Below are 27,557 nucleotides of genomic sequence, written 5' to 3' on the forward strand. Positions count from 1 at the left end.
ACTTCCAAAAAATCACAGGAGAGTGCTTCCTAAAAGGAACAGAAGACTCCTGGATTGTTCTCTCACCTAGGAAATTCCAAGGGTTAGGAGCTTTGTGCCAGGAATTGGGACAAAGACTAAACATATATTTCTTATTATAAATCACAGTATCACAGTTATGTTGCCCCAACGCCGAGGTTCTGTAAGTTTCAGTTATTATGTCAGTGTTAGTTGGGAGAAAACGTGCTAATCGGTTTCTCAAAAAATGTGTTAAGAATCGGGGATCAGGCACAGTTCAGGGAAAGAACTGGAGCCGCAGAGTCCTGTCTCTGGGGGAGGTGAGAGTTACGAGGGGAGGAGAATGCCATCCTGAAGAAGGTTAACTTCTTACTGTTGCTCAGGGAGTCGCATTGGTGGGTTTTCTGCCAGGGCTGGAAGTTCACTGTTTCTTTGGGTGGCGCTCACTAGGTCAAGTTGTTGGCTAGTGCCCGAGGCTTACCTTGTACTCTGCAAGTCGCTCAACCGGGGAAAGCAGGTTAATGCTTATGTCATCAAGGACTAGCTTGTAACTGAAGCCCTCCCTAAAGAAGAGAGATGTTCGTCTGTCTTCATACCGGAAAGAAGTCTAGAGGCAGATAGTCCAGGACTCTGTGGAGCTCCAAAGTCATCAGGGACCCAGCTCTTTCTGTCTTGCTGCTCTGTCATGTTCGGTGTTACCTCATGTCCAAGTTGTTAGAAGGCGGAAAGGGGAAAGTGGGATGCATCCTCTCTCATTCAAGAACACTTCCTTGGGACTTCCCTGGTGGTCCAGTGGTTAAGATTCCACGCTTCCACTGCAGGGGGGCGCTCGGGTTTGATCCCTGGTCGGGAAACTAAGATCCCACATGCCGAGTGGTACGGCCAAAAAAAAGAACACTTCCTGGAGTCCCCTCAACATGTCCAGTTACATTTGTCTTGAAGGTAGTCATGGGCTATACACAGTGCACCCATCAAAAATCGGGGCTGTGAGCAGGGAGGAAGGGGTGAACTCAGTAGCGACTAGGAAGGTTCTGCTCCCTTCTCCCAGAGTCTATACTTGTTAAGCAGAATGGTGGAAGAATTGCTGGACTATTTAATTCTTTTTCTTACTGTTTTCTGATTGCACTGATTTAATATAAAGCCGTGATTCTCAACCAGGAGTAGTTTTACTCCCCAGGGGACATGTGGCAATGTCTGAAGACGTTTTTGGTTGTCACAACTGTGGGAGTGCTGCTGGCATCTAGTGGGTAGAGGCCAGGGGTGCTGCTAAACATCCTGCAGTGCACAGGACAGCCTCCCACAACAGAATTTTCCAGCCCATAACGTCAGTATTGCCGAGGTTGTGAAACCCTGATTTAGAGTAAGCTAAATGCTTTCACATTGCCACCATTGTCTCAAAATTTTGCTTTCTGTGGGCTCATTTTGAGAGTCCTGAAATGAGTAGAAATTTGAATCTCTAGTAGTTTCTAGTGAGCTGTATTTTCTTCCTTTGAATAAATAGTTCTGTTTTTCATTTAGATAAATAAGTGGCTTTGTTGGAAAATGATGGATCATGTTGTCTTAGTGCTGCTTGAACAATAAAGTTTTTGTCACAGGATCCAGTAAGTTTTAAAAAATATTAACATATTTTTTGCCTCTGCAGAATCTTTTTATGGGATCTGAAAAAGGTGAGTTTTTGCTGTTGTTACTGTTTTGATGGGGAATTCTCCCATTACTTTTAATATAATTTTCCAAAGGAAAAAAACATCCAATCCTGATGTTTAATTCAATTGAAGCTATTATTTCCTAGATTATGTATAGACTTAGTAGAATCAAAATACATATTTAGATGACGAATGAAAAAGAAAAGACCAAAGAGTTGACTAGGAGGAAAACAGAAACTCAGTGCTTGATTTTGGGATTACAGAGCAGTAGTCTCCCATCTGTGTGCCTCCTCACTGGCTGGGAAATGGTTGAAATTCTCCCTTCTACAGATCCTTTCCTTTGCCTTAAGTCTTTATCACTTGTGAAAACACAGATGCACCGGTGAGGGGAGTCACACACTCAGTCTTATCAGCCACTGGTCCCTGAATACGGCAATTCTCAATTTCTTGTGCCAAGACACAGTCTGGACCAGGGTGTCTCAAACTAGCTGTTCAGCAGAGTCACCTGAGGAATATATATATATGTGTATATATATATATATATATATTTCATAAAAATATAGACCACTGGGCCCCACTCCACTTATTGAATTAATCTTGAGGAAGGGGACCCAGGAATTCCGCTTTTGAAGCTCCTGGGTGATTCTGAAGCCACTGTCTTAGATCCTATATCATTGGGGTGCAGAGGAGCACAGCCGTGGTTTATGTGCAAATCGCTGGTATGGCAGCTGCAACTCTCCTCGTTCTCTGCAGGTTGAGACAGCACATTAGAAATCAAGAGAGTCGGAGCACCTTTGTTATGGGTATAACTTTGAGCCCAAACCATAAAAAAGTAAATCATAGCATTGCATATCTACCAGTTTGGAGAGATCAGAAAGTGACGATATCATTTGCTGGTGAGAGTGTAGAGCAACAGGAATGCTCATGTGCTGCTGGTGGGAGTGTAAAATGACACAACCACTGTGTAAAGCACTTTTGCATTATCTGTTAAAATTGAAGATGGGCCAACCCTTTGACCTAGCAGTTCCACTATTAGGATATACCCTAGGTCAGAAATTGGCACACTATATCCTGGAGGCCAAATCTGGCCCACTGTTTGATTTTGTAAATAGTCTTATTGGAACACAGCCATGCGGGTTTGTTTACATATTGTCTATGGCTGCTTTTGTGCTATAATGGCAGAGTTGAGTAGTTGTGACAGAGACTGTATGACTCACAAAACCTAAAATACTTATATATGGCCTTTTATAGAATGCATTTTTTCAGCTCTGCCCAAATCCATGTTTCTTAAAGTGTGGTCCAAGGACCAGCAGCATTGACGTCACCAGGGGCTCATTAGAAATGCAGTGTCTCAGGCCCTGCCAGACCTAGTAAAAATCAGAATCTGCATGTTAACACATCCTTAAGTGATTCCTGTAAAAGTTTGAGAAACTACCCTGAAGAAATGCATGCATATATGAACCAGGAGACATGCACAGAAATGTTTATAGCATGTTGTTCATAGTAGCCCCAAGCAGGATACAACCCAAACATCCACTGACGGTAGAATAAGAAATAAACTGTGATGTAGTCACACAATGGAAAATACTAAACAGTGGTGAAAATGTGTGAGCTACAGCTTTATGCAATGATAGGGGTAAACTTCATGAACTAAAGTCAGTGGTGAATGAAAGAAGCAAGACAGTGTACAATCTGGGTGGTGGCTACAAAGGTTTTATAATTATCTGTTAAAATGTACATATATGCATGTTCTGTACTATATTTCACAATGAAGGGAAAAGTAGAAGTAAGGTAAAAAAATATCAAATTATTTGGAAACTTTTTAATTTTAGTAGTTGTTAGTAATTAAATAATTGTACCATGCTCTCAGCTGATCCCAGACAAATCTGTGAGTTTACACCAGAGCTAAGAAACCAGTGCCTTAAAAGAGTAAACTTTAGTTTCTGAGGGTGAGTTCAGTAGGCAGGAGCAAGGAGACCTCTGGTCTAGAACAGAAACACCCTTAAGATGGAGAAAGGGTTCTGAAACAGGAGGCTCTGGAGGGCAGCAGCCAGCTGGCCAGAGAGCCCTGTCCTGTGACTGGCCCGTGGCCTGGAGTCCTTTCCTTCTCTCCCCGCCACTCCCTGCTGATGGGAAGAGTTGTGCTACGGATGATGGAAGGAGGCTCACTAGTCCTGTTTGCTTGAAGAGACGGCTTTGAAGCCCTAGTGTTTCCACCTGTGGACAGTGGGCTTGTTGTTTTGTTAGTTGTCAGTACCACACTTCTGCACTGTGAATATGAGCCTGAGAGGGCCTTTTGTTTGCGGAAAACAATTAAATGACGGATTTTTGGCATCCTTATCTGGACCGCCTTTCTTTAGGAGTAAACAAATGATTCAGTGAAAAGTTTGTAAATATCAAGTGTCGCAGAACCTTTTTGAGGCTGGCCCACTGCACTCCCTTGGGCAGCTCCTAAGCAGAAATGTTTCTGATGAAACTTTGGTTACGTAAGGAAGTTGCTTTCAAAATCTCAGGGAGTTTTCTGTAATGAAGTTGTTCCCCAGCCTCTTTATTCATGATGAAGTGTAGAGTGAAAGATGCCTTCCTCTGGGGGTATTGGTGACAGAGGAAAGCCACCTGTGTGACATGAATCCATTCTGTTTAGGCAAAGCTGGGACTGCCGTATCCGCAATGTCGGAGAAGGTTCGGACCAGGCTGGAGGAGCTGGATGATTTTGAGGAGGTGAGCAAGTCAGTTGTTGAATCCAGGGAGGGGCGGGGTTTCCCGTGCTTCTGCCAGGTGAGGTCAGCCTCGGTGGCTGCTCTCTGATTAATTCTCGAGCTGCGCATTGTGTTCAGTCCTCCTGAGGCACCAACTGATCCAGGGAAAGATGCCAGTGGCGCGGCTGGTCAAGCTCACGGGAGCCTTCCTTGGGCTGGTTTTCTGAAGGCTTTTTTCTCACTGTGATGCTTGAGCAAACCCCGGGTGTCTGGGGACAGGGTCTAACCGTGAAAGCCAATGGTAGCCATCTCCCAGGAAGCCGCCTCGTATAGTGTAAAACGGTCATGCCTGCTGCAGAGGCTGCGCATGGTCGCTCAGCTGCTGAACTCTTTCAATTAGCCTGCACGTGCTTTTAAAGAACATGACTCTTGCCAACTCATAAAAATTAGTAAATTTAACCTAAAAATCCAGATTTCTGACTTCTCTTAAATTCCACCTAACTGTGGGCTCACATTCTTGCATTTAACCTGGGTGTGTACTGTCCAGGTTGCATGGTCCTCCCTGGCCCAGTTCACTCATAAACATTACTAGCCTGGCCCCTGGAGACGGTGAGTTTGCATCCTCTGGAGTATCATTTAGAGAGGCAGCATAACATGGGGGTTAAGAGGGCAAACTCAGGAGCCAGACTGCCTGGGTTTGAATCCTGGCTCTACTGTTTGGTAATTCTGTAATTTGGGACAAGGTGCTTAAGAGCTTGAGCTCTGTGCCTCAGTTTACTCATCTATGAAATGGGGGTGCTACCTAGTACCTGCCTCTTAGGGTGATTACAGGGGATTACCTGAGTTAATGTATGTGAAGTGCTTAGACCAGCACCCAGCACATGGTACATGCTTTGCAAGTGTTAGCTGCTGTCACCGTCACCATTCTGAGTCTAGAGGCCTTAGCTTGACTGCTTATTAACAGGGTGCCCTTGGGCATTCATCTTCCTATACCCATTTCCTCATCTGTAAAATGGGGATAAAAAATATTGTTGTGTAGGCTGAATGGGAATGCTTTGAAATCCACAGAGGTCCATATAATGGCAGTTGCCATTGCTCTGTCCTGCATCTTGCCCCAGTTTCAGGGTCCTTCCAGCTCTAAGACCAGAGTTGTTAGGTGCTCAGCAGAGCCTAATAGTCCAATATTTTATTTTCCAATTCAGAAATGACATATTCTGAATTAGGGCGCCCGAGAGCCTCAGTCTGCGTGTCGTCAGTCAACCTTGGCTGGTAGGAAGGGAATTGCTAAGGGTTTTATCAAAGCTCTTTTGTCTGTTAAGTATCTGAAAGTCACTTGAGCTGGCTTACACGGAAAATAAGGACTGTATTGAAGGATACTGGGGCACTACCCTGAACCCAAGGGCACAGTGGCCTGGAACCAGGAACTGAAAAACCACCCAGAACCCCAGCAGCTGTCCTCTGTGTCTCTTGCTTCCGTGTAGCCTCCAGACTCTTTCTAGTTCTCCTTTTTTTTTTTTTTCCTGCAGACTGGTTTCCTTGCTTCTCCCTGCTCACAGGAGCACATGGCTGCCCCATGGCTTCCAGGTTAACATAGCATATTGGTCAGGATAAGACTAGGTTGTGCTGTGGTAACAAATGAACCCCCATATCTCAGTGGCTTAATATAACAAAGGTTTATTTCTTCCTCACATTACTCGTCCAGTGTAGGTGACAGACATACCACCATCTCATGGTGCTGCCATCTCAACATATGGCTCCAGGGTTGTCACAGCAGAGCTGAAGAAAGGGTCACTTTTCACTGCCTCAGCCCAGAGGGGACACATGCCACTCTATTCACCACGCATTTGCCCAAACTAGTCACGTGGCTCCTCCTACAGCAGAGGGGCAGGGAGGATCCTATCTCACAGTTCAAGTGACCAGTTGGGATCAGTTCAGATTTCCTGAACCTCCTACTTGTATTCCTTTAATAAAGAGTTCTTCCAGCAATCCCACTCCTGGGCATATATCCAGAGAAAACTCTAGTTCTAAAAGATACATACACCCCAGTGTTCATAGCAGCACTATTTACAAAAGCCAAGGCATGGAAGCAACTTAAATGTCCAACAGATGAATGGATAATGACAATGTGGTGTATTTATACTATGGCATATTACTCAGCCATAAAAAAGAATGAAATAATGCCATTTGCAGCAACATGGATGGACCTAGAGATTATCATACTAAGTGAAGTAAGTCAGACAGAGAAAGACAAATATCATATGATATCACTTATGTGTGGAATCTAAAATATGATACAAATGAACTTATTTACAAAATAGAAACAGGCTCCAGACATAGAAAACAAACTTATGGTTACGAAAGGGGAAAGGGCAGGAGGATAAATTAGGAGTTTGGGGTTAACATATACACACTGCTATATATAAAATAGAAAAACAGCAAGGACCTACCGTATAGCACAGGAAACTATACTCAATATCTTGTAATAAACTGTAATGGAAAAGAATATGAAAAAGAGTATCTATATGTATAACTGAATTACTTTGTTATACATCGGAAACTAACACAACATTGTAAATTAACTATACTTCAATTAAAAAAAAAAAAAGGAGTTCTTTACTTTGGATTCCAGGCAACATTCATATAAAAAAGATTTGGTTCCTGGTCTCCTCATGTGGGTTAGCATGACCCTCACTCCTGTGAGCTGTGCAGTCAGCATCTTAGCAGTAGGCAAGGATTAGTGAGCATGTACTGTGTGCCGGGTGGTGCCAGGTCTTTACATATGTTACAATATTTCATCCATGTGATGACCTTGCCCTCTTCTGCCATGGGTTTTTGCTGGGTCTGCTCTCTGTCCTGAATGCTCTCTCCCTGGTCTAGTTAACAACCCTCCATTGCCTAGTTAACACCTGTACACCACTGAGAGTTTGTCTCAAGCATCACTTCCTCCAGGAAACCATTCTTGACCACCATTCTAGAGTCCATTTCTGAGATGAGCCTTTCCCCCAACATTTGAATATCCCTGAAATTGGACTGTGTCTCTCAATTGGCGCATGTCCATGATCGGCAGTTTTTCTTCCTTAGTGGTACATAAAACAGTTGTGCTTCTTAAAACGGGCACCTCAGATTCAGAGAACTATGATATGTGTCTTTGTAGAATTGTTTCCCCGAGCATTTGTCTCAGTTTGTATTAATGTCCATCTTGTCCTCTGTACCTTAAACTCCATTAATGCTGAAACAATGTCTGTTTGCTCACCTTTGTATCTGGGGCATCTGGTATACCATACTTGCCTGGCACACAATAACCCCCAATAACTATTTGTTGAATAAGGTAAGTCCTGTTATCACTGTTCACAGAAGAGACTCAGGGAGGAAAGCAGCTCACCTAGAATCATACGGTTAGAATGTGGCTCAGCTGGGAATGGGCTCAGGTCTGAGTTGTGTTCAAGGCCAGTTTTTCAGTCACTACCCTCTAGCCGTCTTTGCAGAAAACTCAAAGAACCTCTTTGATTACAAGACAGAACTATCAATCCTGGTCAGGATATGAGGACAACTTAGAGACCAAAACTCAGCTAATACTCAGTATTGTTCATGGGGGCGAGGGGGGAGTCCAACAGTGTTTTTTCTTCTGTGCCTGTATCTTTCTACTTTCTGCCCACAGGGATCCCAAAAGGAGCTGTTGAATTTGACTCAACAGGATTATGTGAACCGCATAGAGGAGCTCAACCAGTCACTGAAGGACGCCTGGGCCTCGGACCAGAAAGTGAAGGCTCTAAAAATAGTCATCCAGGTCAGGTCGAGTGATTTTTTTTTTCCCCAGAATTTCCTTTGTAAAATTCCTTTGTGGATAATTAAGGTTTTCAGAGGCCTGCCTTCAGGGTCTTACCCTAATTTTTTCATCTGTTCTATTTTCACGTACTTCCTGTGAAAGGCCATAATTATGAATCAGTGTTTTTATGAGATGGCTAATCCCAGGGCCACCATGTGCAGCTGCATAGGTTGTGCACTGTACAATTCCAGGAAATTCACCCTAGATTACAGAATTACTGATGTCCCCCCTGGGTTGTGCAGTTCATTGGCCTTGTTACATCCCCTGCCACATTTATGATTTGTGTAGACTAAAGATTGATCAACTGTCTTTTGGGTTTCCTTGACCAGATTTTCTTTGTATCTTTGGAACTAATGGTTGTGTGTCCCTGATATATGCATTTTGGGGTCATGTTCTGCATAATGATGTGACAAAGAAAATGTATATACAGTGTTAAGAGAGGTATGTTTGTTGAATCATCTTTGTTGATGAATTTGTTAATCCATGACAACTCTTGGATCACAAGAGCAAGTTCCAGAGGGAAAACAGCTTATTCTGTTTCTTGACTCTTAAGATCATCCTGTCTTGGCAAAACATGCTCAGAAGTACACTGTAAAAGGAATAATGTATGCATTATGCTTTTCAGAGCAGAGTTAATAGAGAATTTCTGAACAGCCATTTTAGTTCAGAAGGAGAAGATTTCATTCTTGTTTATTGTCATGGGAATGTGACATTTGTTTTCTTACTCTGGGAGTCTTTACACTGGGTACTTGAAGTCTTTTAAGATGACACTTTGTATGGCAGGTGCTATTTTTTTGGTGTTCATGACAGAGGCAAACCCAAGCCCTTTTCCCTTCCATCACTGTTGTTAGTTGACAAAGCAAATACTCTGAAGAAGGGTTCTCTCATCCTGCAGGCATGTGATGGAGGCTGCTTGCTGAGTGGCTCAAGTGAGAGAATATCTAAACTAACAAGAGCTTCTTCAAAATATTTTTGTTGGCAACATCTCTCCATAGAGTATTGTGGTATAGAACTGTGACTTCTAAGAGTTTTACATCTGGAGGAGATTTGATTCATGTCTTCCCAAAGAAAATAATCATGAAACTGTTTAATTAACTCTACATCTAGCTAATCGTAACTATTTGACTTTCAATGCTTTAAAGACTGCCTTCTTTATCCCAAAAAGCTAGTCAAGGTACAGAATATGGAGAAATGAGCAGTTTCCCTTATTTCCTCTGCAGTAAGGTTTTACTTTGTTTGTTTTTTCAGCTTTATTGAGGATATTTTACATATCCTAAAATCCACCATTGTAAATGTACAATTCAGTGATGTTTTTGGTAAGTTTATAGAGTTGCCCAGCGATTACACAATCCAGTTTTAGAACATTTTCATAGCCACTGCCCCCCCGCCCCACCCCCTGCCCAAATTTCCTCAAGCCTGTTAGCACTCAAACCCTGCTGCCACTTTCAGCCTCAGAAAAACCACCGATCTGCTTTCTGACTCTATGAATTTGCCTTTCCTGGACGTTTCATGTACATGGGGTCACTCATTATGTAATCTTTTGCATCTGGCTTCTTTCACTTACCATGTTTTTGAGGTTCATCCATGTTGTGATATCAGTACTCTGTACCTTTTTTTCTGCTGAATAGTATACCACTGCATGCATAACCACATTTTACTTATCCATTAACAAGTTGATAGACATTTAAGTTGTTTCCACTTCTAGCCATTATGAATAATGCCGCTGTTCACAATTGCATACAAGTCTTTGTGTGGACGTATATTTTCATTTTTCTTGGATAGATTCCTAGAAGTGGAATTGCTAAGTCATATGGTAAGTTTATGTTTAACTTTTTGAGAAACGGCCAAATTGCTTTCCAAAATGGCTGCACCATTTGCATTCTCACCAGCAGTGTATGAGGGTTCCAGTTCCTCTATAACTTTTCCATCACTCGTTTCGTTATTGTCCGTCTTTTTGATTATAGCCATCTGAGTGGGTGTGAAGTGGTATCTCATTGTGGTTTTAATTTGCATATCCCTACTGACTAATGATGTTGAGCATCTTTTCATATGTTTATTGGCCATTTTTATATCTTCTTTAGTGAACTGTCTATTCAAGACTTGCCCATTTAAAAAATCAGGTTGTTTGTCTTCTTGTTGAGTTGTAATAATTCTTTATCCTTGATATGAGTTCTTTATCAAATATGTGATCTACTTGTATTTTCTCCTAGTCTATGGCTTGTCTTTTCATTTTCATAATGGTATCTTTTGAAGTGTAGGAGTTTTTAATTTTAATGAAGTCCAGTTTATCAGTTTTCTCCTTTTTGGCTCATGCTTTTGGAGTTGTATCTAGGAATTCTTTTCATAACCCAGGGTTGTGAGAATTTCTTCCTGTGTTTTATTCTAGAAGCTTTATAGTTTTAGCTCTTACATCTAGGTTATATGGTCCATTTTGAATTATTTTTTTGTATGTATGGTGTGTCTAAGTTTATTTTTTCCATATGGATATCCAGTTGTCTCAGCAGCATTTGCTGGAAAGACTTATCTTGGCACCTTTGTCAAAAGTCAATTGGCCATAAAAGTAAGGGTTTATTTCTGAACTCTCAATTCTATTCCATATATCTATAGGTATGTCCTTATGCCAGTACCACACTTGATTACTATAGCTTTATGGTAAGTTTTGAAACGAGGTAGTATAAGTCTTTTAACTTTGTTCTTCTTTTTCAGAATTGTTTTGGCTCTTCTGGGTCCTTTGCATTTCCATATGAATTTTAGGATCAGCTTGTCAATTTCTACCAAAAAAAAAACCTTTGGGATTTTGATAGGGATTGTACTGACCCTATAGATCAGTTGGAGAGATTTGCCATCTGAAGCAGAGTTAATCTACTGATGCATAAATTATGTATCATTCATTCTGTTGATGGGCATTTGGTTCTTTTCTTTTTCCTTTTTTCATTATTATGAACGATGTTGCTGTGAACGCTGGTCTCGTCTGCTGGTGACCATATAAAGTGTTTCTCTAGATGAAGGCCCATACCTGAAAGTGGAATTGCTCGGTGTAGGATGTGTGCCTTGTCTGCTTTTCCAGACAATGCCAAGTTATTTTCCGCAGTGGTTGTGCCAGCCTGCACTGTAGTAGCAGTGGGAGTGTGAGAGTCTGTGCTATTCAGTGGCCTACCAACATTTGGAATGAGCAGACTTTCTATTTTAATTTTTCCAATTTAGGAGGTAATAACATCATATTTTATTGTGGTTTTAATTTGCAATTCCCCGATTATAATAAGATTGAGCATCTTTTCACATGTTTATTGGCCATTGGGGTTTCCTTTTCTGTAAAATGCCTTTTGTTGATTCCTTTTGCTCATTTTTCCATTATGTTATTTGTACCTTTCTTACTGATTTTTAGGATTTAAAAAATACATATTGTGGGCAGTAATTGTCCTCTGATTAATTAGTCTGCTTTCCTCCTTTCCTGCCTTCCTTCTATCCATCCATCTAGTCATACTTTCTTATGCTGAACCATAGATTATCTTTTAATTTATCCATTTGCTTCGGTTCAAATGTTTGGTTTTTAATTCCAACTTAATTTTAGGAACTGCTAGTTTCCTTCTAGAATATTGCTAATTGGAAACAAATGAAAAACATTCTTTTAGTATTTTTTCCACAGTGTTAATAAATTCGATAGCAAGTATTTCAGGCAGAGTAATTTATCATTTAGTTGCTCAGGAAATGTTTATAACAATGGTTCTCAACCTTGGCTGCACATGAGAATCACTTGGGAGCTTTAAGAAATCCTGATGTCCAAGCTGCACCCCAGACCAGCTTAATCAGAATCTCTGAGAGTGGGATCCAGGCACTGTTATTTTACAAAGCTCCGCAGATGATTGCGAAACTGAGAACCCTTGGTTTGTAGAACGCTCATTTCATTCAGAATGTGGTGCAGATTGTGGATCTCAGGAACCCAGTGGGTCCTGGGCTTGTTTCAGTGCAGCAGTCACCTGGGGCCCTTGTTGAAAATACTGATTTTGGAGCAGGGAATCTGTTTTTTTAACACATACCCTGGGGTGCCTGGTTTTTATTGGTTTAGGAAACTGCACCAAAGCTTTACAAAAAACTGTGGACTTTTCAAAATAGTGATTTAAAAGGTAACTTCAGTTTATGACACTATTATGATTTTAACTTTGGATTAAAAAATTTTTTCTGCTTCCTATTGTCTTTATAAAACACACGTTCTGTGACACCAGCTTGGGAGACGAATCAGGGCACAGGTGTTGGGAAATGCCAGCTGTGTTTAATTTGAAATCTTCTGTTTGAATTCTCTCTCCCTCTCACCTCACCAGTGGGCAGTAACCCATCTCTGAGGGGCTCTGGGTAGGAGCTCAGGAGATGTCACCTCCCTAGGAACCAAGAGCTGTGTATTGTAAACAGTCTCTAGGATTCAGAACTGTTTGTTTTTTCCAAGCCCTGAAATCTCATGGGGTAGTTGTTTAAGTTGGAGCTCTCATAAAGGGCATGTGAAAAACACAAAGCAAGGTGTCAGGAAATGGAGTTCTGTGTACATCCAAATGCCACATTTGGTGTCATTGCCATTGTTTTAACAGCTTACATACCCCTCAGCTCCAATCCCCAAATAACATTTGGGCTATGAGAGGATGTTTTACAAATTAGACACATTGTTTACTTTTAGTTACATAATGCTAAGGAGAAACTTGATGAATGTAATAATTTAGATATTGTGTAACAAAGCCAAACTGAAAACACATGTCAGCCTACATCTTGATATGATGAACTTTCTAGCCATTCTGTGCACTTTGGAAGCGCATACATATGAAAGGACCCTTTCTAAATGTCCAAATAGTTTTTTTTTTTAACGTGACATTTTTCCTGTCTGATAAAATATGGCAAGGTTATCTAGTTCCTTATCCAGACTTCTGAATTTGCAAAGATTTCAGGGCATTACTTCTAGTTCTTCAAAGTAGAGATAGATTTTTGTTTCTGATTATACAAGATGACTTCATCTGGGGTGTTCGGGGCCACGTTGTGTGGCTGCCATCTTCCATTATGAGGCCTGAACACTTCGATGGCCCTCTGGCGTGAGTGATGGCAGAGGGATTGAGGAATTCCCTGCCAAGCCAAAATGTTCTTGGCTTGCAGAGCACAGTTCCAGAGAAACATGTAACTCTCTGAAGCTTGTCACGTTTCCTTTTAGAAGGAAATTTAAGAGTGAGTATAAATAATAGATGCTAGTTTAAGAAACCCTGGAGGGCTTCCCTGGTGGCGCAGTGGTTGAGAATCTGCCTGCCAGTGAAGGGGACACGGGTTCGAGCCCTGGTCTGGGAAGATCCCACATGCCGCGGAGCAACTGGGCCCATAAGCCACAACTACTGAGCCTGCGCGTCTGGAGCCTGTGCTCCGCAACAAGAGAGGCCGCAATAGTGAGAGGCCTGCGCACCACGATGAAGAGTGGCCCCCACTTGCCGCAACTAGAGAAAGCCCTCGCACAGAAACGAAGACCCAACACAGCCATAAATAAATAATAAAAAATTAAAAAAAAAAAAAAAAAAAAGAAACCCTGGAGATTTGCCTATGGGGTCATTTCATAGAAAAGAACCTTTAAGAATCAAGACCATTCTGAAATAAACCAGAGGAGGCAATGCTGAAAAGATGGAGTCACCAGCAGGGACGCTGGTTGACTTCTCTAGTGACCGAGTGCTGACCCTAGTTCAGACCCTCTGGATAAGATTCCTGAGTTGTGGCTTTCCTGAGGGAGGTGATGGTGCCTTTCATTAAGAGGCTCTCTTGTGAGCAGAGTTGACTCCCTTTGTCAAAAGCACGGTGGTTTTGCTTGTCATTATACCTCCAGTGACTAGCACCAGGCCTGGCACAGGGTATACACTTGCACTTGTTTGTGGAAATCCTCAATTTTCCAGGCCTGGAGTGTTCCAACCCAGTCAGACGTGACAGTGACTTTTCTTTTCTCTTCTCTTTTTCTAGTGTTCAAAGCTTCTTTCGGACACAAGTGTTATTCAGTTCTACCCAAGCAAATTTGTCCTTATCACCGACATACTTGATACATTTGGTAAGTACTAGTTTTATTCATTTCAAATCTAAGAAGTACGTTTGTTTTGCCAGAAGTTGGATGGTAGAGTTGCTTTAAATTGGGTTCTGCTGTGGTTTAAATTACTAGGTAAGTCACGAGGGAGACCAAAACTCCCACCCCTACCCTTGTCCATTTTTCTGTCTTCTCTGTTAAAACCTTAGTCCAAGCCACTGTTCTCTGCCCCATGGATGATGGCTGCAGCTCCTATGAGGTCTTCCTGCATCATTGTGGCCACCCCTTGTCCCACACTCCACCCCTCAGGCCGAATGATCTTCGGGAGCCCAGCAGAGAGGTTTAGACTGAAGAGATTACCCAGGAGCCCCTTGGAGAAACAGGAGGTCTCCATGCTGCTTGGTGATGGTCAATGGCCAGAACATCATGCCATTAGCAGTTTGCTCAAACCGTGCAGCCTGTAGGCTGTACATGACGTTCAGCAGTGAGGTGCCCCACAAGAACTAGGAGACAGTCATTCTGAGAACTGAACACATCGGAGGTCGGAACAGACCTTTGCTGTCTTGCCAAGGAAGGACCAATGGGCTCCCAACCTGGCAAGCCTTGTCTGTGACCCATTGAAAGGTCAAATGTGTCAGAAAATGAAATATCATTCAGAGAGACCCATTTATTTCTGTGCAGGAGACCGGGGACCTGAGTGTATTAGCTAGAATAAGTGATAGAAAACCTAACTCATTCATTTCCTCTTGGAAAAGGGGGGAGTATTTACTGGCTTATGTTGAAAAGGCCAGGGGTAGATTCTGGCTTCAGGTATAGCTGGATTCAGGAACTCAAACAGTATCTTCAGGACCTTGGCTTTTCCTAGTACTTTTTCTTGGGTTGGCTTCATTCTTAAGCTCCACAAGGTGTCCTCAACTTTTATCAGTTTTGCTGCTAGTAGTCCCAGGGCAAGGAAGGAACTTTTATCCTCGCTTTCCAACACAAGTCCTGGAATTCCATCTCATTGGCCTGGCTTGGATCACACGTCAGTCCCTGAGCCAGTTATGGGATCTGGGGGCTGAAATGTGCGGGTTATCCAGAGCTGGTTGCCCCGGAGGAGAAGGGGTGGTGCTGTTGCCAGAGGAAAGGGGAATGGGAGCTAACTGGGCTGAAGGAAGACATGTCCCGGCCAAAAGACGGGACCTTTGGGTTCAGATGATCCGGGAAGGTGGCATCGGGCACTCTGCTGGGTGCTGAGGTTGTGTCAGCAAACGAGAAACAGAAATCCCTGCCTTCGTGGGCTGTGCCAGAAAGAGAGGATTCGCAGAACAAATAAGTAAACCCGATTGTGTGTTAGACAAGGATTGGTGCTACGGATGAAGAAAACCCAAACCAGAGCAGGATGAAGCGGGCAGCGCTTTTATTTAAGTGGGGGGGTCGGAGGAGGCCTCGCTGGGAAGTTGGTGTGTGGGCAAGTGCTTGAAGGAGGTGAGAGATGAGCCGTATGCTGGCAACGTGGGGCCGGCTTACGACCAAGGAACAGCCAGTGCAAACACCCTGGGGTGGGAGCAGGCCTGGCAGGTTTGGAGAACTGAGAGGCCAGGGGGGCTGGAGGGGGGCGAGTGGGGTGGGGATGTGGCCAGAGAGCCTGCTGGGCCATGTAGGCCATCGGAAGGGCTTGGGCTTTGAGCCCGAGGGCATGAGGAGCCGCCCAGGGTGTTGAGCAGAGGCGACGCAAGTTCCAGTTTGGGTTTTAATGGGCTCCCTCTGGCTGCTGTGTTGAGACTAGACTGCAGGGCGAGGGTGGAACGGGGGGGCCCAGTTGGGAGGCCGATGCAGCACTTCAGGTGTAAAATGAGGGTGACATGGCCCCGGGGAGGAGGTGGGGATGGGGGAAAGTGATCCAGGACAGATGGGTGCATTAGGCTCTCAGAATTAGATATCCATCGCACACCCCTTGGGCCTTGACTTGTCCTCACACCCAGCTTGCCTTCAGGGAGCGAGGGTGTCAGTCAGCGAGGGAGGCCAGTGGCCGTGTCTGGTTCTCCTGACAGTTGTGTTTCTCACGGTGAGTTGACACATTGGCCTTCTGGTTTCCCTCACCCGCCTCCTGCAAGTTTCTTTGGCATGAGTCAGCATCCCTGGGTGAGACCAGCTCTGAGATGCTGACGAGCCTGCAAGCCTGGCCAGATCCAGACATTGACCTTGTGGGAATTTGGGGCGGCCATTCTGTCAGCCTCTGTGGTGGCGGCCCAGTCCCATGCCTCGGCCGGCCAGGATATGGTGTAGATGGCTGCCGTCCTTGCTGTATCCCAGAAATTAGCTGGGCTGGGAGTTGAGAATAACGGTGATAAATCCTCAGCAAATAAGGGTTTTCCTTGGGCCTGACTCTGTTCTAGGTGCTTTAGTGATCTTAAGTCATGCTGTCCTCATAACAGCTCTATGGGGTAGGGTCTGTAATTATCCCCACTTCACAGATGAGGAGCCTGAGGCACAGGGAAGTAAAGCAGCTTGTCCAAGTCCCCAGGGTGGTGAGTGGCAGCGCTGGGACTCAAATTGAGTTCTCTCTGCAGTCAGAGCACCTGCTTTATTTCTCTTGTACTTGGCTCACGGGGGAAATTCTCTCTACAAAACTACAAATGCGTGCACCTTTGACCCAGCAACTTTGCCTCTGGGAATTCATCCAACAACCCAAGTGACCGTCCATAGGGGACCAGTTAAACAAACGATGGCACGTCTGTATGCTGCAGTACAAGGAGGCCTCTGAGAGTGAGGGCGTGCTGCGTTCCAAAGTGGAAAGATCCCCAGGGTACATTATCAGGTGAAATACTCAAGATGCAGAACTGCTAGAGAGTATGGTCCCTTTTGTTTAAGAAAGGAGGAAAAATAAGAGCGCTTGGTTGTTTTCACTTGCGTATGCCTAAAGAAACATTAGAAGGATCCCCAAGGAACTAATAAAAGCGGGGACCCTCAGAGGGTGGCTTGAGCAGTGAGCTGGATGGGACGGGACGGGCTGAGAGAGAAACTTCATCGAGTACCTCCTGCAGCCTTTTGAATTTTGAATGGTGGGCATGTTTTACCTATTCAAAGCATTCCCAGAGGTGCCCTTGTTCAGATCTGTTGTGAATAGCTTTCCTCAGGAGGGCGAGGCAGCCTGCATGTGCAGGTGCTCGAGGACACTTTGTTATGCTTTGGGGCTAATGAGCAGCTTTCACCTTTTAAAAAGGGGGCGGAACTGGCCTTGCTTGGGTGGCGACTCGGAGTGCTGAGGTCCATTGTGCATGTGTTGCTGTTAACTCTCTGCTCCACAGGAAGATGTGCTGCTGTACGGGGGCAGGTGGTCAGTGGTTGTGAACGAGGCTGACCGAGGGCAGGAGCGTCTTGCTGGGCAGGGATGCGGGACACGGCCCCAGGCGTCTGCAACTGCAGCGCTTTAGCTGGGATTTCCCTGGACGCAGTGAGCACAGAGCTGGGCTCTGGCGTCTCTCTGCCTGCATTCCTTGCCTCTCCTCCTACAGGGTTGTGTGAAGTTGAGCCTTGGTTTCTTCACTTGTGAAATGGGCATGATAGGCCTTGCCTCTGGGGATTTCTGGAGAGAATTAAATGAGAGAATGTGTAGGAAGCACATGATGTCCTTCCTCTTCGAGGAGCTGGCAGGGTCAGTGTAAACAACTTAGAGCCGTGCCTGGCACAAAGTAAGGTGCTCAGAAACTGTTAACTGTTGTCACTGTTGTTATTGATCTATTTTAGTGTCCTTGATTTATAAGAAAGTGAATCAAGAAAGAAAATCTAGGGTCAGGTATTATTTCTCAAAATAGTTGTCCACTAACTTAACAAAGGAAAACAAATATTCACCAAACTCTTTTGGCCAAAAATGGTTTTGTGGTTAAAGGCCTTAGGGTATGAAGGTGAAATATAAAAATTGTGCTTTCGTTTTTAAAAGAAAGCTAGTTTTGGAGAGATGGCAAGCTTTTTGTGGAGGAAGTAAAGGCATTGGGTTCTCTTAAGCCCGGTCCACGCACTCTAGGAGGTATGAGAAGTTACGTGGTTGCCCAGCGTGGCTTGCTGTGCTGTGTGATGGCCAAGGTAAACTGCGTGTAGTTCCAGTGCCGGGGGTTCTGTGCTCATCTCAGAGGAGCCCTGTCTTGGCATCAGGTGTGGCTGCCTTGGGGAGCCCGTGCCTGCAGGTCTCTTCCTGCCAGGAGGGCAAAGGCAGGTGACTTTGAGAACTGGAGCTTGGTCCCTGAGGCTTCCTGGGAACTTCTAAGTTGAATCCACGGTTTGGGGCAGTGATTCTCATCCTCAGCTGTATACCTGGAGAGCTTTAAAAACACTTCTGATGGTCAAGCTGCGCCCCAGATCATTTACATTAGCATCTCTGAGAACAGACGCAGGCATCAGCATATTTTCAAGTGCCCCAGGTGCTCTGAGTGTTCAGCCAAGGTTGAGAACCCCTGGGTTGGAGGAGGGAGGCTTTTGGCAGTTGTTAGAGATTCCCACACCTAAGGCAAGTTTTAGCTCAGAGACCCACAGTGCCTGCCTGAATCAATGGTTCTCACACTTGAGTGTGTATAAGAATTTCCCATTAAGGTTATTCAAAATTCATATTCCTAGTCTTCACCCCCCAGAATATTCTTTTTCACTGGCTCTGAGGTGGGCCCCAGGAATGGATATTTTTAACAAGTGTCTTTCGGTGATGGTAATGTAAGTAGTCCGCACTGGGAGAGGCATCTAGGGCTCTTCTCAGCTCGGCTGGCTTCCTGCATGTTAACCTAGCATTCTGTCATTTCTTGATGATGTCATTTGATCTCATGTTCTTTGACCAGAAGTGATCCTATAACTCTCCTGTCTTTTTCCGCCTATGGACAAGGGGTGTGGTTCTTTGTAGCCCTGAATGGTGGGGTTGTGTGGGGGAAAATGGGCATGGGAAAATACTTTCAACATCAAAGGTGATTTGGGAAGGTCCAGAAAATGAATAGAACTGTAACTTTTATCCTTTGAATATTGATAGCATTTTCCAAAATAACATTTGTACAGAATACATAAAACTTTTTGTGCTAGGCTGGCCTGTAGACCAGGTCCAGACTGCACACTTGTATTTGTAAGTAAAGTTTTATTGGAAACAGCCACATCCATTTGTTTACCTACTGACTATGGCTGCTTTTGAGCTACAGTAGCAGAGTTGAGTAGTTGCAATGGTGATCTCTGACCCACACAACCTAAAATATGTTCATCTATCCATCCAACAAAGATGAAGCACCCACTATATGTCAGGCACTGATCTAGGTACTGGGAATGTCAGTGAACAAAACAGGTACAAATCTCTGCCCTTGTAGAACTTGTATACCTAGATGAATCTCAAATTCCAGTGCTTCCAGGTACCAGGCAGATTACGTAAGTGCGTGAAGCAGGCTGTTGATGAGAGATAGTAGGGAGCAGTGGAGACTGTGGCAAACTGGGTAGTTTTTAGGGGGCAGCTACTAATCTATTCAAGCTCATTTTTATCCTATAGGGATGTGGGTCATTTTTGGCACATAGTATGTGAAGAAGCAGGAAATCTGGGGGTTTTTTCTTCCAGTTTAATTGAGATATAATTGATATACAGCACTGTATAAGTTTAAGAAGTACAGCATAATGATTTGACTTACATATAGCATGAACTGATTACCACAGTAAGTTCAGTGAAAATCCATCCTCTCATATAGATACAAAATTAAAGAAATAGAAAAAAAAATTTTTTCCTTATGATGAGAACTCTTAGGATTGACTCTCTTAACTTTCATATATAGCATACAGCAGTGTTCATTATATGTATCATGTTGTACATTACATCCCTAGCACTTATTTATCTTATAACTGGAAGTTAGTACCTTTTCACTGCCTTCATCCAATTCTCCCTCCCCCCCACCTTTGATAACCACAAATCTAATCTCTTTTTCTATGAGTTTGTTTCTTTTTGAAGTATAATTGACCTATGTTAGTTCCTGTTACACAACACAGTGATTTGATATTTCTGTACATTTCAAAATGATCACCATAATAAGTCTAGTTACTATTTGTCATTATACAAAGATCATACATAGTTATTGACTATATTCCCCACACCATATATTTCATACCCATGACTCATTTATCTCTCTCACCTATTTCTCTCCTTCCCCTCCCCACTGGCAACCACCTGTTTTTTCTCGGTATCTATGACTCTCTGTTTTGTTATGTTTGTTCTTTTTTGTTTGTTTGTTTTTTAGATTCCACATACAAGTGAAATCATACAGTATTTGTCTTTCTCTGTCTGACTTATTTTGCTTAGCATAAGTGAAGGATCACTTTTCTGCCTAGAGCAGAAAGTCCCCTCTTTTAATTAAAAATCTAAAATTAAAAAAGTATCATGGCTAAAAATTTGTCCCACTAGGTGGCAGCATACTATCACAAGTAGAAGCTCATATGGGAGATGCCACCGTCTCTGTCCCTAATTAACAAACATTAATTTATTGTTTTCTCCTGAAGGGCACAATGCTGACACCATATATCCTTTTCTCCCCAGGAAAGCTGGTATACGAGCGCATCTTTTCCATGTGTATGGATAACCGCAGCGTCTTACCAGGTAATGTCTTAGCTGTTCCACGGGTTTCATGCTGCCCTCAAGTCAGGATTAGAAGGTTTATATCAAGTCAGGATTTGTTGAGACCTGAAATAAAGGTTTTGTTTGTTTGTTTGTTTGTTTTCGTGTGTTAAAAGTTAAAGAAACGCCTTTACGGATTTCTGATCATCTCAGTCTTCAAAAAACATTAGATTTTCCAACAGCCCAGCTAGGAATTTGGGCAAGTAATTTGAATCTGCAAGAATGAAGAGGTATTACAGTTAGATTCAGCTGAACTTTTATACCAACTTCAAGTTCTCTGCTGCTGGACGTTTAAATATTTTTCCTGTATGTTTTTCCTAAGAAGCAAATTACTTTATGAAACCAACTTTATATTAAGGAGCAATGTCAAATAAATCAATAATAACAGATGCTTTGAATCTACATTCTATGCCCAAGTGATGTTTGCATTAAATTTATTGCCACTCAATTTTAAACTCTCAGGAGGTTATAACGGGACAACTAGATCACAAATTTCTTTTGTCACATAAATGATGATGATGGGGCCAGCAGCACGGAGCTCCCAGCAGCAGCGTCCTTTCCCTCTCATTCCTCCTTTCAAGTTCCTAGCACTGCTGAGAGGAAGGCGCGCTCATCTGTACAAGTTAGAACAAGCTCACTCCACCTTCATCCCACCTCCTGCTGCTTCTAGCAGCGGCACTTCCCTGGAGGATGAAGAGGTGGCATGTGACAGTACCCGTAATTTGACCTCTTTCCTTTTTGTCTGTTTATCTATCTTGCCTTTCTGTCTCTTCCTTTCCCCTTTCCTTCCTTCCTTTCTTTCTCTCTCTTTTGCTCTCTTTCACTGTGTCTCTTTTTCCTCTCCTTTTCTCTCTTTCTTTCCTTTTTTTCCTTTCTTACCTTCCTTCCATCTATCTATATTATAGATATTCCATCTATCTATATTATCTATCTATATTAATATATCTATATATTGTTAAAAACTATTTAATATGTACATTTCTCAGAGAGAAAGACAGACAGAACTCTACAGACCTTTAGGGTTAGAAAAGCTCTTAGGAATCACCTTGTCGCATTGAAGGCGGGCAAACCCAGTGGGGAAGAGTCAGGGACTTGCCCACAGCCCTGCCACCTGCTAGCGAGAGCCTGGTTCTTAGCGCTGGGCCTGCTCCATCCAATATGGCGGCCACTGGTCACGTGGGGCTCTTGAGCGCTAGAGATGTGGCCAGTCCAAACTGAGATGTGCTGTGAGTATAAAAAAAAAATACCCTGGATTTCAGAGACATTTTTTTTTTTCTTTTGGCCGCATTGCGTGGCATGCGGGATCTTAGTTCCCCGACCAGGGATCAAACCCATGACCCCTACAGTGGAAGCGTGGAGTCTTAACCACTGGACCGCCAGGGAAGTCCCTCAGAGACTTAATACAAATAAGAGACCATGAAGTATCTCACTAATTTTTAAGTTGATTACATGTTGAACTGATATTTTAGATGAATTGGATTAAATGAAGTATATTGTTAAAATTTCACCTGTTTTGTTTTAGCTTTTTGAATGCAGCTCACATGATATTTCCACTGGACAGTGCTGCTCTAGACTCTCCCCTCCACCACATCATACCTGCGATGTTTTTTTTTAATAGTAATCTTTAATTAATTTATTTATTTTTATATATATTTTTGGCTGTGTTGGCTCTTCGTTTCTGTGCGAGGGCTTCCTCTAGCTGCGGCAAGCGGGGGCCACTCCTCATTGCGGTGCGCCGGCCTCTCACTATCGCGGCCTCTCTTGTTGCGGAGCACAGGCTCCAGACGCACAGGCTCAGTAGTTGTGGCTCACGGGCCTAGTTGCTCCGCGGCATGTGGGATCTTCCCAGACCAGGGCTCAAACCCGTGTACCCTGAATTGGCAGGCAGATTCTCAACCACTGCGCCACCAGGGAAGCCCCCCTGCGATGTTTTTTAACAGCTCCTCCCACATTCTAGGCTTCTCAAGACTTGGAGGCAGGGACCAGCCTGATGGAAAGGACTTCTCTGTCAACTTAAGGAGTTGGGAAACCCGGGTGCATTTATTTTACACTTGCCAACTTTTCTTCCATATGCTATACCAGCAGCAGTAAATTCTTAGCCTGCAGGCAGAAATAAACCCAGATAGGTGTTTTCTTTGGCCGTAACAGTATTTTTTTAAATGCTTCTTCATATAGGTTCTACTTCTTCCTATTGTTGTATACCTAACTGCTTAAAAATATTTATATTACCTGACTGGCCCCTAAGGGCATTTGTGTTTACACCTACTGCAGTAGTTTTCCTTCCTCTCAGTTTTCACTAACTATACAAACAACATTTTAGGGCTAGTTAAGGAAGAATTACTAATAACTTTCTCCCTACCTAAACTATAAAAATTCAAAATAAAAGGCTACTTTCATGTTCACTTTTAGTTCTTATCTAAATATACTAATTAGCATGCTTATCAATAAATTCTTCCCTCCCAAAATACCTTTTTTTTTACCTTGAATCAGGCTTTTGCTTTCTTGAAAATAATTTCATTTTCCCCCCTTTCAGTTAAAATCTTCATCTGCATGTGTTTTCTGCTTCCCAGAACCTGAAAGGGAGAGGGGCAAACTTTTCTCAAAAACGTCAGTAATGTTGGGGATGACTCTTAACAGTAATTATGAAGAAAGCTTTTGAAACCTACTCTGCAGAATTCTGCCTAAAGAAATTATGTGGAGAGAGAAGTCCGGTGTCGTGTGTACTCAGTCTTTCCATTTGTATCAAGTTCAGATTGTGAACTTAGTATTTGAGCCCTTTACCTTCAGGAGTTTTAACTAAGGCATAGCTCTTACGAGCTCAGAAAGATACCAGTGTCCTTTGGGTTCACAGAAAGTACATGCTACTAGTTGTGGTAGTTTTTCCCCAGCATTTCTTAATCTAGCATATGAGTGAAGAGGCAATGTACTCTGAGTGATAAAACAATTTTATTTCCATGTTGGGAGAAATAACTTGGGTTTATTGTGTTGTGGTTCTCCTCATCAACTGGGGGCATTCCTATCTTCAGTTTTTCTCCATGGCTGATGTAAGCTGCGTCTAGATAAGCAATGTCCTTAACTGGCCTTTCAGGCACATATTAAGATGACGTGGCACCCCTATAAGCCTTGTTATGTAAAGAGACCTCTCACTGCCAGGGTAGAGACTTGGCAAATGAAAGAGAACTAGAGTCACTGGTGTCCTCCCTCCTAAAATATCCACAGAAGTTAGGGTTGAAAAAAGAAGCACCATAAAAGAAAAATAAGTGGGAACTAGAGGAAGATATCTTTGCTCTTTTTCACCTCAAAGCCTCTTCTTAATTAATTTCCAAATTCTGAATTCGTTCTCCATGTAGCAGCTCAAGCACTGAAGTATAAGTCATGTCATGTCATGTCATGCCATTCCTCTGCTCAGAACTCTTCAGGGAGTTTCCGTCATACTTAGAAAAACTCTCAGACGCCTCACCAAGGCTGCAACCCCTGGTTTGTGATGCCTGCTTCCCCCATTCTTGCTCTCACCACTTGGGCTCGCTTTCCTGTTCTTTGACCACACCAGAGGTCATACCTACCACAGGGCCTTTGCACTTGCTGTTTCTTCCTCCTGGAATACATTTCCTCCACATCTAAGCATGGCTAGCTCCTTTTTATAATTCAGTGCTCAGCTCAAATGCTGCATCTGCAGGAGCCTTCTCTGACTGGCACCCTGTCTGATGAATCCCCTCTGCCAGATTAGCTCGGGTCACTCTCTATTCCATACCTAGTTTTATATCTTTCATAGTGTTGACTGCTATTGGATGTTATCTTGTTTGCATGCTTATTCTTTTCTGTGTTTATTGTGTTTCTTCCCCCACTGGAATGTAAGCTTCATGGGGGCAGGGTCTCTCTTATGTGCTGTTATCTGCCTGGAGCCTAGAATACCACTTTTAGTTGGTTCCTAAGACATTTGTATTGAGCAAATGAAGTAATGTAATACTGAGTTTTCTGTAACATCTTTTTCTTACAGTTTTATTTATTTACTTTTTTCTATAATATTTTAAAGTCCTGCATAACATAATCCTTTTCCTGAATTATCCCTTGAGCTGGAAGGAAAGCCTAAAGCCTTTATATTGCATATGCAGATTATTGTATAGCTTTCAGTCAATGTGTACATGCAGGGCAACTTGCCTTTGGTGTGATGTCCAGCTCTCTCTGGCAGCCCGAATCCCTCTCATCCCACCCTTTGCTGCACTCTGTTCCCTCAACTGGAAAGCAAGAGTTTTTCTTAGATGACCTCAGAGACTTATTTTTGCTTTTGGGTCTCAAGTCACATGATTTGGTCATATGAAGGGAAATTAACCCCACCTCTCCCTTTTCCAAAAGGCAAGATTGACAAACGAATTTAAGAATAACCCTTATCTTTTCCTGTTTGGATCTCTTAGAACTTGAAAAAAAGTTACTTTTAAGTGCACGGGTTCAGTCCAGGAAAGGGAAAATGGTAATTTCCCTTCCCTTTGAAAATGGCAAGTGAAAAATTCTCGAATGAACGAAGCATGCCAGAACGTCCAAAAATAGACAAATACTTGAGATTGCAATTCCAAAATATCTGCAGTTGTGATTAGTGACTGTTCTCTGCTCGTGAAATACCTAGAGTTTTATCTTTTTGCTGATTCCATAGACATTTTGATCACCTTAATGGTGTGCCACCAAGTAGCAGAAAGTAGAATCAGGGATGAAAAATGACCCACTGAACAACAAGATGAGACCAACAAGCTAATGTTCATCTGTTATGTTTTATAGTAATTAATTTCTCCTGTTTTGACTGAATCCTGAAAGTGTAAAGCACACCCAGTGGTGGGATCGGGCTCCAATTTGTGTGGAAATCATTTAGAAGAAATAATTTTCATGTGAGAGTTCAACAGTGGTCTTCTTGGTGTTGCTGAGTTTTTTGTTGTTTGTTTTTGTTTTCATTTTTCTGTACTCTTTTTCATTCCTTATTAAGATGTATGTCATGATTGGGCTTGGTTGTCAGTGCCAGAAAACTCAAAATCACAATAAGGAAGATCAGGGCTAGTTGGGCAGCCAGCCCGTGGTGCCAGCAATCCTGACTTCTGTCTTGCTCCTGTGGTTCAAGATGGTTATGGAGGTCACAGCCATCGTATCTGCATTCTAGCCGGCAGGAAGGAAGAAGGAATGAAGATCAAGCCCTTTCCCTTACAGCTAACTCCCAGACGTTGCACTTTTGTTTATATCCTGGGACCAGAACTTGGTCACGTGGCCACACTGAGCTGCAAGGATGGCCGTATGCCCAGTAGAAAATGAGAGTTCTATTAAAGAGGAAGAGAGTAGATAATAGGCGAAAGTGGCAGTTTTGCCACAAGGTGACTCAAGTCTTAGTGCCATATTGAGCTGGCAGCCTAACTTTGGCTGGTTTCTCGCCTCAGGGTCTTGATTTACCTTTCAAGTCTGGTCCATGTGATATTTAGAGCACAAACACTGATCGATCACATTTAATATTACAGTTGCAGGTTCCTCAAGCATCTGGGATTCTCAACAGTATCACCACAGTTACTGGTGGTACACCACGAACCTCTGGATTAAATTAGAGGCAGTGGCTAAGAATATAGGCTGCGGAGCCAGACTGCCTGAGTTGAATTCTAACTCTTACGTCTGTTTTTTTTTTTTTTTTCATTCATGTCTTTTATTAACCAGTACACAATTACTTGTCTTCTGGTTTGTTGAAACAGTAGGTCAGACAACATTTGCCACAATAATGTCTGTCAAAGTGGCTGGCCATAAAAACTCCAGCACCACATTCATCTGAAGGGCACTCCCGACGAAAGTGACTGATTTTGCCATTCTCCTCCACCTTATAGTATTTCAGGACAGCCAGCTTCACCTTCTTTCTCTTATGCTTGTTCTTCCTGGGAGTGGTGTAAGACTTCTTCCTTTTCTTAGCACCACCATGAAGTCTCAACACAAGATGAAGAGTGGACTCCTTTTGAGTGTTGTGGTCAGACAAAGTACGTCCATCTTCCAGTTGCTTGCCAGCAAAGATCAGTCTTTGCTGGTCAGGAGGAATTCCTTCCTTATCCTGGATCTTGGCCTTTACATTTTCTGTTGTATCCAAGGGTTCGACCTCGAGAGTGATGGTCTTCCCCGTCAGGGTCTTCACGAAAATCTGCATATTGGCGGCAGTGCCACCGCAGATGGCGGGTCCAAAAGGAACTCTTACATCGGTTTCCTGTGTGCCCTGGGCAAGTCCCTAAACTTCTCTGTGCTTTGCCCTCTGTGTCTATGAAAGAGGACAATAAAAGTATATAACTTGGAGGGTTCTTGTGGGGATTAGGTGAGCTGATGTCTATACAGCACTCTGAACGGGGCCTGGCACTTAGAAAGCCTTTGTGTGTCAGCTAACATTGTCACGAATTGTTTCCTAATAATAATGATATTTGGAAGGAAAAACATAGAAGGACTGGGTGCCCCACCCCTTCTTCTGCTCCATTGTAACTTTTTTTTGTTCTAGGACTCATAGCAGCTATAACAGATCCCAAGAATTAGGGGGCTGATAGATATTATTTTTGTTTTACAGATCACTTCTCTCCAGAGAATGTAAATGACACAGCCAAAGAAACATGCTTAAATTGGTTTTTCAAGATTGCTTCCATCAGGGAACTCATTCCGAGATTGTATCCTTTTTTTCTGTCTGATGGTTTTAAAGATAGGCTGCAAGAGTTGCACTGCTAATAGTAGCCATGTAATGGGCTGCCCTGAAATTCCTGTTGAAAAT

General features: G+C 43.1%; 1 protein-coding gene and 1 pseudogene across 5 annotated transcripts in view; one reads left to right on the forward strand and one right to left on the reverse strand.

Moving 5' to 3' along the window:
* The window catches only part of VPS35L (VPS35 endosomal protein sorting factor like), a 120,052-nt gene that overhangs the window by 13,970 nt on the left and 78,525 nt on the right, over positions 1-27,557 (forward strand). For all 4 annotated transcript variants that reach the window (XR_014236094.1, XM_082362426.1, XM_082362424.1 and 1 more), the window contains exons 5-10: positions 1,640-1,664; positions 4,285-4,361; positions 7,998-8,126; positions 14,139-14,223; positions 20,720-20,779; positions 27,360-27,456. Coding sequence is in view for 3 of the 4 variants with exons in the window: in XM_082362426.1 (XP_082218552.1) it covers positions 1,640-1,664; positions 4,285-4,361; positions 7,998-8,126; positions 14,139-14,223; positions 20,720-20,779; positions 27,360-27,456 (473 nt within the window). In the remaining variant the exon portion in view is untranslated. The remainder of the gene's footprint in view (positions 1-1,639; positions 1,665-4,284; positions 4,362-7,997; positions 8,127-14,138; positions 14,224-20,719; positions 20,780-27,359; positions 27,457-27,557) is intronic.
* On the reverse strand, positions 24,783-27,328 carry LOC309614361 (ubiquitin-ribosomal protein eS31 fusion protein pseudogene; annotated as a pseudogene). The gene has a single exon. The product of its transcript is annotated as a ubiquitin-ribosomal protein eS31 fusion protein pseudogene (transcript).

This window comes from Balaenoptera borealis (genome assembly GCF_965194805.1).
Source record: "Balaenoptera borealis genome assembly, chromosome: 16".
NCBI lineage: Eukaryota > Metazoa > Chordata > Mammalia > Artiodactyla > Balaenopteridae > Balaenoptera > Balaenoptera borealis.